The sequence below is a fragment of the Typopeltis vanoorti genome, chromosome 13, assembly GCF_054136105.1.
Source record: "Typopeltis vanoorti isolate ZY-2024b chromosome 13, IOZ_Tvanoo_1.0, whole genome shotgun sequence".
Classification (NCBI taxonomy): domain Eukaryota; kingdom Metazoa; phylum Arthropoda; class Arachnida; order Uropygi; family Thelyphonidae; genus Typopeltis; species Typopeltis vanoorti.
The window spans coordinates 73,008,056-73,020,470 of record NC_143561.1 but is presented as its reverse complement, the minus strand read 5'-3'; the positions used below and the strand labels follow the sequence as shown (position 1 = coordinate 73,020,470).

General features: G+C 34.4%; 1 protein-coding gene across 1 annotated transcript in view; it reads right to left on the bottom strand.

The window, feature by feature from the left end:
• Positions 1 to 12,415, bottom strand: part of swm (Zinc finger protein swm) — a 370,656-nt gene that overhangs the window by 169,986 nt on the left and 188,255 nt on the right. Inside the window, exons 9-10 of the mRNA XM_090402359.1 lie at positions 9,902 to 10,108; positions 2,459 to 2,763 (exon numbers count right to left, since the gene is read on the bottom strand). Coding sequence (XP_090258485.1) covers positions 2,459 to 2,763; positions 9,902 to 10,108 — 512 coding nt within the window. The remainder of the gene's footprint in view (positions 1 to 2,458; positions 2,764 to 9,901; positions 10,109 to 12,415) is intronic.

Genomic DNA, 12,415 nt, shown 5'->3' with positions numbered 1-12,415 from the left:
CTGGTATCGTGGGAAGTCAATTGAATAAATTCATATGGAATAAGAAAGAAATTAGTCGGAACACTAAATTAGCTGTATACAAGACTGTGTTCAAACCAATTTTAACTTATGGATCTGAGAGCTGGGTCAGAAGTGAAACACTTGACCAAAGACTAGAGACCGCAGATATGAGAGTCCTGAGAAAGATTAGAGGCGTGAACAGATGGCATCAATGGCAATATCATATTAAAAATGAGGATATTAGGAAAGAACTTGACATTGTCAGCATCCAGGAATGCGTTAGCAGAGCTAATCTCAGATGGTATGGTCACTTAAATAGAATGGGAGAGGAAAGATTAGCAAAACAAGTGTTCTCTGCCAGGTTGGCAGGAAAACGACCCAGAGGAAGACCAAGATATAGGTGGATTGATATGGTACAAAGTGCCTTAGACGATAGAAATATAAGATCTGATAATGTTGGAGTCTTGACAAGTAACAGACTGATTTGGAGGAAAATTGTAGATAGGAAGTTAGTAATGATGTAATTTTTTCATGTAGTACTGTCATATCCTGTACACCCCTTGAGGGTACATGGCAGGAATTTGATGATGATGATGATGATGACTAAGTAGAATCCCCCCCCCCCCCACATACACACACTGACTTGAACAAACTAATTACATGGACACATGCAAATGAATATCAAGTTAATGTTGGCAAGTCTAAGAACTTAGCAACACTGAATTGACTATGATTATGCATTTTCAGGCAGATGATATTGAAGGCAAAGTTATACATTAACGGGAATTTGATGCAAGTATCAATTAAACTAGAAATTTCTTCTAGAGTCGTCGCATTGGATAAATGCACTATTGAAGAGAACAGTCACCTGTAAGACAAAGGAAGTTATTCTTCAACTTTGCAAACTCTTTACAAGGCTTTGATAAGGCAAAATCTGGAGGAGAGGAAATATGAAAGAAATATATGAGTTTGTAAGAGAGAGAGATCTTAGAGTACAGATTTAAGGGGATTTTGAAGTTTATGGCAAGTCTAGAGATGACCCTGAGTGAGGGCCACTCAGGGTCATCCCTAGATGCTGACTAAAAGGTGTGTGGGTAGGAAGCATGAGAGGTTAAGGTCCTCATGAAATGAGCAACTAATATATTTGTGGTGTGTGTAATGGACTACTGTAGATTTGTGGGTGTGTTTTTGATGAATAAGTTCAAGGAGAGAAATGATATTTTGGTATGAATGATAAATACACACACACACACACACACACACACACACACACACACACACACACACACACACACACACACACACACACACACACACACATTCTTCCTTCTCGGATTTCTCCCTCTCTACTCTAACGTTTCAGTGAAATGTTAGAAAGAGAGATAATTCATACAGATCAGCTGATGAATCACACTTCAAATACACAAAACAAGCATGGATATCCAGTTTTTTTTTTTTTTTTTTTTTTTTTTGCTTTTTTTTAATACAGAATATGGACAACCATTAAGATCAGGTTTAGACAGAACATAACACTGATGGTTTGAAAACCAGTAAAATATCAGTAGCTTAATGAAGTGTCATATTAATTTTGTTCTTACAGTGTTGAGAGTCAATATCATTAAATAACTAAGATGAATAACTATGAAAAAACCTAAGCCTTTCTACATGTTTCATTAAACCCTGTTCAAGGTTAGTATACAATGATGAAACTAGTGCCCAGTCCGATTAGCAATTAAGACTTTCTAGGTTCAACCCATTAGATATTTTGGGTGGGTGGGTGAAAATTTTCCCTTAAGAAGAATATAGCCCATTTTCAAACCCAGTTTTATACTGATCTGAAATTTTAATTATGAAAGATATTATATAGTGGCTATGCGCTTCGCAACCATATGCCTGAGGAAGGAGTGTCCTAGGTTCGATTCCCGTCGGTGACATGAGGAGCTGAAGGATCTTCCTCAGCCATAGCCAAGTTAGCCAGTCTTGGGCGTGGACAGCAGGGTTTTTTCCCCAGTTTATTCTGGGGTTTTTCATCCCACAAAGCAGGCAAACTGGCCTTGAGAACTCAACACTACAGGCCATAGGATACACCGGGGCATAAGGCTGACCACCTTATCCTGTAAACGGAGTGAGGTCCGATGATCAATGGACCCTCGACACCGCAAGGTAAAAGAGGGTATAAGGAAGATGAGATGAGATACTCTTCAAACTTCATAATCAACTCTCACTGCAAAACACCATTAAGTCCTGCCAGAGCCACATAGGCATAAAACTATATTAAAATTCACTGCAGTATACTATTTATTATAACATAAAGTATACTAAAGGAGAAATTACATATAATTGATTTAATCTTCTATAAATATTCACTGTAAGAAAATGTTCTTGTGGTCCTTATGATTTTGGAATACTGATACTTTGCTAATACAGTTTAAAAAAAAAAAAAAAAAAAAAAACTTACCTGAAGATTGACTATTGTCCCAAATTTTGAAAAGTGATTATTCAACTGAGCAATTGTGTTCATTTGTTTTGGTACTTTTTTCAGTTCTAATGTGCACCTATCATTGTTTAGATTCATCACTTTCCTTGGTCCTGGTCGTACATAATCACCTTTCCTCTTTGCAGAAATTTCATTCAGCAAGGGTCCAACAGAAGAAACTGTATTTGTTACTGTTGTAGTATTTGTTTGAAGTTGCTTAGCAGAATGATTTGGCCGAAATGAATCAACTACAGTCCGACTGCTGGTATTAGTTTCTGATACGGCAGCTAGAAGAAGGGGAGGAAAAACTTCTTGTTTAATCATAAATAAAAATTACGCAAGAAATATTTAACCTATAAGTTATAATAATTTAATTCATCAGTCTTATGGAATGTTATAGATAAATAAGTGTGCTTCTTATAATCCCAATTTATCCAATATTCATGCACTGTCCAACGAATGGGCATTCATGAGAGTTGTTTTGCAGGAGAAACTGATGTAAAAAAAGTCGAAAAGCCATTACAAATGATCCTCATCTATAAAATAAGAACCCTGGATACAATAAGAATATGTGTTTCCAAGCTAAGAACATTGTTTCTACTGGCTCTGAAGGCAATGCCAATTTTTCAATCTGTTATAAGTAATTCCATGCATAATCTTAGCTAGCAAAACTACTTCAAAGGTATGAAAGTTTGTATAGTTGATGTTATGCAGTCTTTTCTTTCTGCTTATTATTATTATCCTCCCAACAGGAGACTTACTTAGGCCGTAGGGTGGCATCATCATGAACTCTACAATTACAAATTCATATTTAAACTAGAACAGTACATGTAACTAATATCAAATGTGCTTGAGGTCAGTTTTATGTCTATGAGGGAAAAACTGGGGCACATGGAGGAAAACGGACTCCGTGGCCACAGTCCAAGACCAATTAACCCAATGGATTCGAGGAGGGGGGTGATATAAAAACTAAATGAATCACATGTTGGGTGATCACTACTGCGGCTAAAACAATGTGTTAACACTTAATTCACTACCCATGACAAATAGGTTGACATAGATTCACTCACATCTCACTCTTTTTCATTTTCTTACACTTATTTGCCCATTTTTTTAATTTTTATTTATTATTTAAAATAAAGAGCCAATAGGCTTCATTTTGGCGATGAAAACATTATTTAAATTAGAGGGATATTAAATCCCACATTGTTTTAAAACTGAATAAGAAACTCAAAGATCAAAATCAAAGAGTTTCATGTCGAATATAGTATAACTATAAACGTATCGGCGACTACTAGCGTAAGCTAAAGCACGTAGTTCAAACTAGGGCAACTCATTGCAAAGATGGAGAAAGTTCTAATCGCTATTCTTAGTATTTTCCTTAATGTAAAACCCATCTCCTAGGAGATGGGTGATGTTATACATTATAGTGGGAGGTCACTACCCAGACCGGTTTCGATCTTTATTGAGATCTCATCAGTGAGTAGCTAGACCAAAGCATAATACTAAGGGTATAGCGAAAAGAACTTATATACTCTGCTATACGAGTTGTCAAAAAGGTGCACCCATAAATTATTTAAAATAAAGAGCCAATAGGCTTCATTTCGGCAATGTAAAACATTATTTAAATTAAGGGGATATTAAATCCCACATTGTTTTAAAACCGAATAGGAAACTCAAAGATCGGAATCAAAGAGTTTCATTTCTTCATTCATTTTTAAATAATGTTTTACATTGCCGAAATGAAGCCTATTGGCTCTTTATTTTAAATAATTTATGGGTGCACCTTTCTGACAACTCGTATAGCAGAGTATATAAGTTCTTTTCGCTATACCCTTAGTATTATGCTTTGGTCTAGCTACTCACTGATGAGATCTCAATAAAGATCAAAACCGGTCTGGGTAATGATCTCCCACCATAATGTATAACATCACACATCTCCTAGGAGATGGGTTTTGCATTATGGAAAATACTAAGAATAGCGATCAGAACTTTCTCCACCTTTGCAACGAGTTGCCCTAGTTTGAACTACGTGCTTTATCTTACTCTAGTAGTCGCCGATACGTTTATAGTTATACTATATTCGGCATGAAACTCTTTGATTCCGATCTTTGAGTTTCTTATTCAGTTTTAAAACAATGTGGGATTTAATATCCCCTTAATTTAAATAATGTTTTTATTTATTTTTTTTTAACAAACAAAATTATACCAAATAAAAATACTGATATGTTGAACACCAAATTAGATAATCATTATGCACATTTCAATTAATTTATCCTCCAACAATTTAAACTATCCATTTATTTCTTATAGCCACAAAAAGTCAACTGCTTTTATAACCCATTGCTAAAAACCATGCCACATACTTTCAATCCAACAGTAAACAATGAACTTCATATAGGAACTACTGGGGGCTCGCGCGAGCCCGTTGTTAAATTTTTCTCAAATTTGCGAGCCACTTGTTCGTCTTGTTTAATAATCTTGTAGAACTAGAAAATACCACCGTGGAATGTATACATGCTACTATAATTGCTACTTTAAATTCATATGGATTTTCTGATAACTATATAAAATATCATTTCATTGCATTTTGTTCTGATGGAGCTAGTGTAATGTTAGGAAACAAATCAGGTGTTGCAATCAAACTTCTGTAAAAATTTCCCAATGCTGAGATTTGGCACTGCGCTCATTGTATACACTTAGCATTAGACGATTCGATAAAAAAATTTAACAACGCGTGAGCCCGTTGTTAAATTTTTCTCAAATTTGCAAGCCACTTGTTCGTCTTGTTTAATAATCTTGTAGAACTAGAAAATACCACCGTGGAATGTATACATGCTACTATAATTGCTACTTTAAATTCATATGGATTTTCTGATAACTATATAAAATATCATTTCATTGCATTTTGTTCTGATGGAGCTAGTGTAATGTTAGGAAACAAATCAGGTGTTGCAATCAAACTTCTGTAAAAATTTCCCAATGCTGAGATTTGGCACTGCGCTCATTGTATACACTTAGCATTAGACGATTCGATAAAAAAATTTAACAACGCATGAGCCCGTTGTTAAATTTTTCTCAAATTTGCAAGCCACTTGTTCGTCTTGTTTAATAATCTTGTAGAACTAGAAAATACCACCGTGGAATGTATACATGCTACTATAATTGCTACTTTAAATTCATATGGATTTTCTGATAACTATATAAAATATCATTTCATTGCATTTTGTTCTGATGGAGCTAGTGTAATGTTAGGAAACAAATCAGGTGTTGCAATCAAACTTCTGTAAAAATTTCCCAACGCTGTGATTTGGCACTGCGCTCATTGTATACACTTAGCATTAGACGATTCGATAAAAAACATTAAAGAAATAAATCATTTTGAAATATTTATGGATAAATTATATGCTTTTTATCATCAATCACCAAAAAATCAACGAGAATTAAATACGATTGCAAAAGACCTTCGCCCACGATGAGCAGCTTGCAGTTTACAAATGGCTCTTGCTTTATGGAGAAATTACCTAGCTTTATGCAAGCTTTTTGCATCAAATGATAAATATAAGGGCTTTTTGAACTGACTTCTCAATTTGGAATTTTTAAAAGATCTAGCATTAATGACTGATATCCTACAGGAATTATGATATCTGGCAAAAGCTCTACAAAGTCGCAATATAAGTATTATAAGGGCTAAGTTAGGTTTTTTTTTTTTTTTTTTTTTTTTGCTCGACGATGCAAGCCCTTTGTTAAAATTTCCATAGCATATATGTTGAGAATTTGCAGTGAAAGATGATGGGAAGCAGGCAGGAAATGCAAACAGGAGATGTGTCTGCTTAATGACCATTAGTTATTTCTCGTAAGCTGCTGAAATATATGTTTTTAATTAGCAAGATATTAGCCCAGGCAAAACGCTTTACTGTATGTTACTGAATTAGAATTGGAGAGGTCAAAATAATAGAACTAAATAGTTGATTAAATTATTACCCTAAACAAATACATTTTTAAATCTACTTAAACTCCCTTAAAAATATTGGCTTGAGTAAGTGCATGTGCACATGCATATTACTTTATGAAATCATATTTGCACTCTAATTTTTGTCCACTTCAGCACTGATTTTAACAATATTTATAAGCAAGTTTTTAGAAATATATAAACATTAAAATAAGACATTTCCTAAATAAATTATAATATTCATTATAGGGATTATAATTATTTTGGGAAATCAAGTGTGAGCAGTACTCTGAAGTATAGGATCATAAAGCTTAGGAGGGCTGTCAAGTGACTAACAGCACATAACAGAGTGAAGTACAGACTAAATGAAACACCACTGTAAAATCTCGTATAGAAAAAAAAATAGAAATTTTTTTCCTATGTCAATTTTACATGAGCAATTAAATTTACATAAAATACTTGTAATTAAAATAATGTATAACTCACTTTACTGTATTAAATCTGGCATCAAATTGTTAGAATATTTAAATAAGAAGAACCAGAATTGTAATAAAAAAATTAAGCTCAGACAGGATTAGGCATATAGACCTAAGGCTAGTGACAATCGCAAAGGTCACCAGATTGTAAGTTTTCCTACCAAAACTCATCGATAGTGTGGGTGACAGAAAAACCCTCCATTAAATCCATAGGACTAAATTTGAAGAAGGGTGAAGGTCGTGAGAGTGATATAAAAGGCAGAGAGTGAGGGCCAAAGGCTCTTGTTTCGAAGTTTTATTTGTGTGCCAAGTCTTTTCCAAGGATGGGGAGAGTCACATTTCTGCGAGCAAGCAGTTCCGACGAAGATGGAAAGTTAGACAGCAGCAGAGACAGTACTTTCAAGATGTCCTACTGTATGAGTCTTCGATGATCAATGTGTGTGCTGCATTATCGCTGCCGTAACCTCGTGTCCGTTCAGAAATTTTCTGGGAAGAAGCAGAATGTGCCCGTAAGCCTTTAGGATCTAGGACTGTAGAATGAGCTGGCAAGATTGTAAGTAGAACATTTTATGTAATATCCTAGATTGTTATTTTTATTTTTAGAGGAACCTGTGGCATAGTAATAATATGTAATTTTATGTAATAATATTAGATTGTGAAGTTGAAACGACGAATGTTGGTTCTGTTATCTATTAGCATAGATAGTACTAGAGAAGCCGGAAAGCGCATTTCTGTTTGAATGTGAATAGTAATATATAGAGTTCTAAAGATTTGCTAATGTTGTGTAATGCAAAAATTGAATGTGGTTAAAGTTTTGCCTTTTTCTGTTTATAACATGAGTGAAGTTAAAGTATTAAAATTCTATCCAAGTGTCTGAAAATTTTACGTGTATTTATGTCTTTGTTTTAAAGTTTGAGCGAAATGCTTAAATGATTGTGTGGAGAAATAGACCAGTGATTGTATTATCTCCATTGTGCTAGTCTTAGAACCAGACATGTGATATGTGCTGTTTGAATTTGTAAATAATTTGTCTTAGAATGAATAAAATTGAATAACTGTTGTGATAGATATGGTATGAAGGTCAGCAATAACAAGACAAAGATAATGAAAATAGGCAGAAGCATTGAAAATATCAGCTACATTGTGAATGGAGAACCTACAGAACAAGTAAAACATTTCAGATACTTAGGCACGATTTTTAGTGAAGATTGTAAATTAAATATGGAAATAGATCAACAAAGCTGATATGGCAGGAAGTCAACTGAATAAATTTATGTGGAATAAGAGAGAAATTAGTCAAATTACTAAATTAGCTATATGCAAGACAGTGTTCAAACCAATTTTAAATTACAGATTTGAGAGCTGGGTCAGAAGTGAAACACTTGACCAAAGACTAGAGACTGCAGATATGAGAGAGTCCTGAGAAAGATTAGGGGCATGAACAGATGTCATCAATGGCAATATCATATTAAAAACAAGGATATTAGGAAAGAACATGACATTGTCAGCATCCAGGAATGCATTAGCAGAGCTAATCTCAGGTGGTATGGTAACTTAAATAGAATGGGCAAGGAAAGATTAGCCAAACGAGTGTTCTCTGTCAGGTTGGCAGGAAAAAGACCCAGAGGAAGACCAAGATGTAGGTGGATTGATACGGTAAAAAGTGCCTTAGAAGATAGATATATAAATATAAGATCTGATAATGCTGTAGCTTTGACAGGTAACAGATTGATTTGGCAGAAAATTGTAGGTAGGAAGTTAGTAATGATGTAAATTTTTCATGTAGTGCTATCATATCCTGTACACCCCTTGAGGGTAAATGTCAGGAATTTGATGATGGTGATGATGAATAAATATGTTTGTGTTGTTAATAGCTTGCTTGATCTTGTTTAGCCAATGCATTGTCTCATAAAAATATCGAACCTGTGTGACCAAAGAATAGTGATGGCCACCACTGATTTAAAAAAAAAAAAAAAAAAAAAAAAAAAAAAAAAAAAGGAATTGCTTGAGATAGAGTTAATTTAAGAGTTATTTTAGTGCTTAGCTGAATGTTTCTCTTGTATGTAAAGGAAAGAAAAACAATTCTTTTATGCGATCCCTAATGGCGCAGTCGAAAAAATAAATACATTTTTAAGGATCAATACAAGAGAAATACAGCAAGGTAGATTAAAGAATTGGTTCCAGCCAGAAACTTTTCCTAAGTCTACACTTCGAGCATGTGAAACAGTATAAGTTTTAAAAGAGGTAAACCGTGAGTAGACATATCGGTACACAATAAATAACGGAAAAAACTCACGTAGAAAGATTATTTATTAGTATAATTTTCGCCTCTTCAGGCATCTTAAGTACTTAGGTGGCGCTTTTTGGAATTGTCAGTTAGTGTTTAATTTTGAGCTTAATGTACTGAAGATGCCTGTGACACACAGGCGAAAATTATACTAATAAATAATCTTTCTACGCGAGTTTTTTCCGTTATTTATTGTGTACCGATGTGAAACAGTATACTTACGACCTTGAGAAGATCTTAACAACAATATTAACTACAATATAAAACTACGATATTAAAACTACAAAAATAATAAGTAAAAAATAAAAATATCATAAAATAAAAGATATTTAACACCCCAGTTAGTCTCTATCTCATTTTAGTATTTCTTTATAACTGCTTGTTAGCAGAAAATGCTAACAAGAATTGTTATGGAAATGTTTGGCATTTGTAAATTAAATTAATTACAGCAGAAATGCATAATTAAATCAAATAAGTAAATTATGCATTTCCACTGCATATGTGATTTTTATCGAAGGGATTATATTTTTTATAACTGATATCAGAGTTCACTTAAAAAGTGAAAATAAACATTTGAAAAAAATTCTGGCATGATCTACTAAAAATTCTAAAATAAATAAATGTCACATTGTTCTCCTCTGTGAAGAGAATAGGATGATGCACAAATTTTTAGGTATTAGTAACCCCATTTCATGAAACAACAGACATACTCATATTTGAAGTATCATCCACAGTAGGAACGCCTATAAGAGTTCTTGAATGAGGCCCAGAGTGAAACAATGGAAGAGGTCCTCGAGGTCCAATCGGTCGAACAGAGGACTGAAGTGGAGAAGGTGGTGCCCAAAAAGGTGGTGGCAAGCGTGGTGGCCTATCCATACCTGGTGCTTCAGGATTATAAGGTTCTGGCATAAAGGATTCTAGAAAAAAAGTTTAATCATAAAAAAGAAAAAAAGAATCATGTTTTACACAAATCCATCTCATTTATCATACATATATCACTGCATAAAAAGTATTGTTCACTTGAAAGAATAAGTGTTTCAAATACATTTCAAAGAATATGTTTTACAAATGTTATAACAATGAACCTGCATTTGTACACAAAAATTTGTTGTGTATAATCTGCAGTTTTTTTGCCAACTTGCTTGGTGGAGTGGTGAGCATATAGACTGTGTATTCATTTTATGGCTATCTAGCCTATTTTGGTTTAGGAGTGCTCCTTTTTTATAATGTCATTGGCTTTTTACTCAGTTCTTACTCAGAACAGAAACAAGGCCATAATAATAGATATACAGGATAACAAAACAATGCTTAGAATATCGGAAATAATAGCCATAAAATGTGACGAAAACTCAATAAATGTCCACCGGCCCTACATAACCTCCAAGTGTTGGAAGCTCCATAACATAAAAATTAGGTCACGACTCCAACCAATAGGAAATAACACAGTTACACTTAAGACAAAAACACCAAGCTGACATGCCATACTCTCAACTTCCCCCACGAGCTCCGAAGACGATGCACTGTTGAAACGGCTCACATCCCGTTACTCTCACCCCTGAACCTATCCCATCATATCCTTCCCATTCTCCAAAAAATTGTTTCTATTTTCACTCCCCCACCCCAAAGTATTCTCTGCCCACCCTTAATAATAATATATATTAAAAAACCCGGGTTTTTCAAAAAGATTCACATACCCCCGCCTCACCTCTCCCAATTGCTCTACCCCACCTTTTCCAAAAACCCCTTCCTTTCAACCATACTCCCGTCAAACAGCAGATGAATGTTGTTGCCACATGTCAGGATGCCAGTGAATAAGAAAACAGCCAGCAACATCTTAAAGGTAAGTCTGAATTTTCCCTCTTATATTCTTCATATATTCATCTATGTAAAACTTCAGTAATGCCCTTAGTACTGAGTAAAAAGCCAATGACATTATAAAAAAGTGACACCTGAACAAAAATAGGCTAAATAGCCATAAAATTTATATTTTCTTAGAGGAGTAACATGGGAATTTTCCCAGAAATAAAACCTATAGACTTAGTATGTTTGAATTCGACTGAAGGACTGTGTACTGTGTTTCAACAGTACTTGTATTCTGATTCAACAGGACTTGTATTCACATACCCCCCCCCTTTCTTTCTCTCTCTCTCTGCAAACTCTGACTTTTCAATGGTTTGAGTATTTTAAAGAGAACAGAGACGATGTAGCAGCCAGTCCTCAAAGCAAACAACCAAAAACAACCTGCAGCCCTGAAAAAATTAACAAAATCTGCAACCGTCTAGCAAGTGACACCTGACTAATACTGAGAATACTAGCAAGTCACTTAAATGTAAGGAATCGTTAAGGTCATAATTACCACAAACTTGGGGAAAATTTGTATGACATTTCTGTCATCACGGTGTTGAACAAAACAGATGACTGGATGCTTGCACAAATTTTGTGCAAACAGCACACAGTGAACTTGGTTTCCTAAACAGAATTATTACTGGGAACAAGAGTTGGTACTTCCAGTTATGATCCTTAAACTGAACAACACAGTAGAGAATAGCAAATCATCAAGATTCCCCCCGTTCCCCCTCTCCCTAAGTTCATTTCTCAAAATCACATCAAAACTATGCTGACTACATTCATCAATCACAAAAGGATAATCCATAATGAATACATTTCTGAACTACTACTTAGAATACTGTAACATTTGTTGGCAAGAATCAAGCATGTGCAGCCAGATTTGAAACAGTTTGATTTGTAGTTGCTTCAACAATGAGCTTGCTGACTTGCTTGCTTGCTCACACAATTCTAAACATGCTAGTGTTTCTGTCTCACAAGCAAGTTGTAGTCCTAAACCACCAACCTCTTCTGACTTGGTTCTAGCAGAAGTTTTCCTTTTTTTTAAGTTGAAATTGAGATTGAAAGGATGTCGATTTGCTAATGTAATAACAGAACTAAATACATCATCATAAAAATGTATTAGTCTCCTAGGGATTATTTATAGAGAAAGATAATATTTTCCTTACCCATATTCTGGCTTATAGAAATTTCACTGCATTTTCTCTCTATCTCATTATTAATTTTATTAAGTATTGTTTTGTCTATATTATACATTTTCTGAATATGTCATATAAAGTAAGTAAGAGAAGGATGTTTTCAGAGCATTTTATTTATTTATTTGTATGCTAGAGCCACTGCTGAAGTGATGGCTCCTTGCAAAGAATCAGTGTTTATGT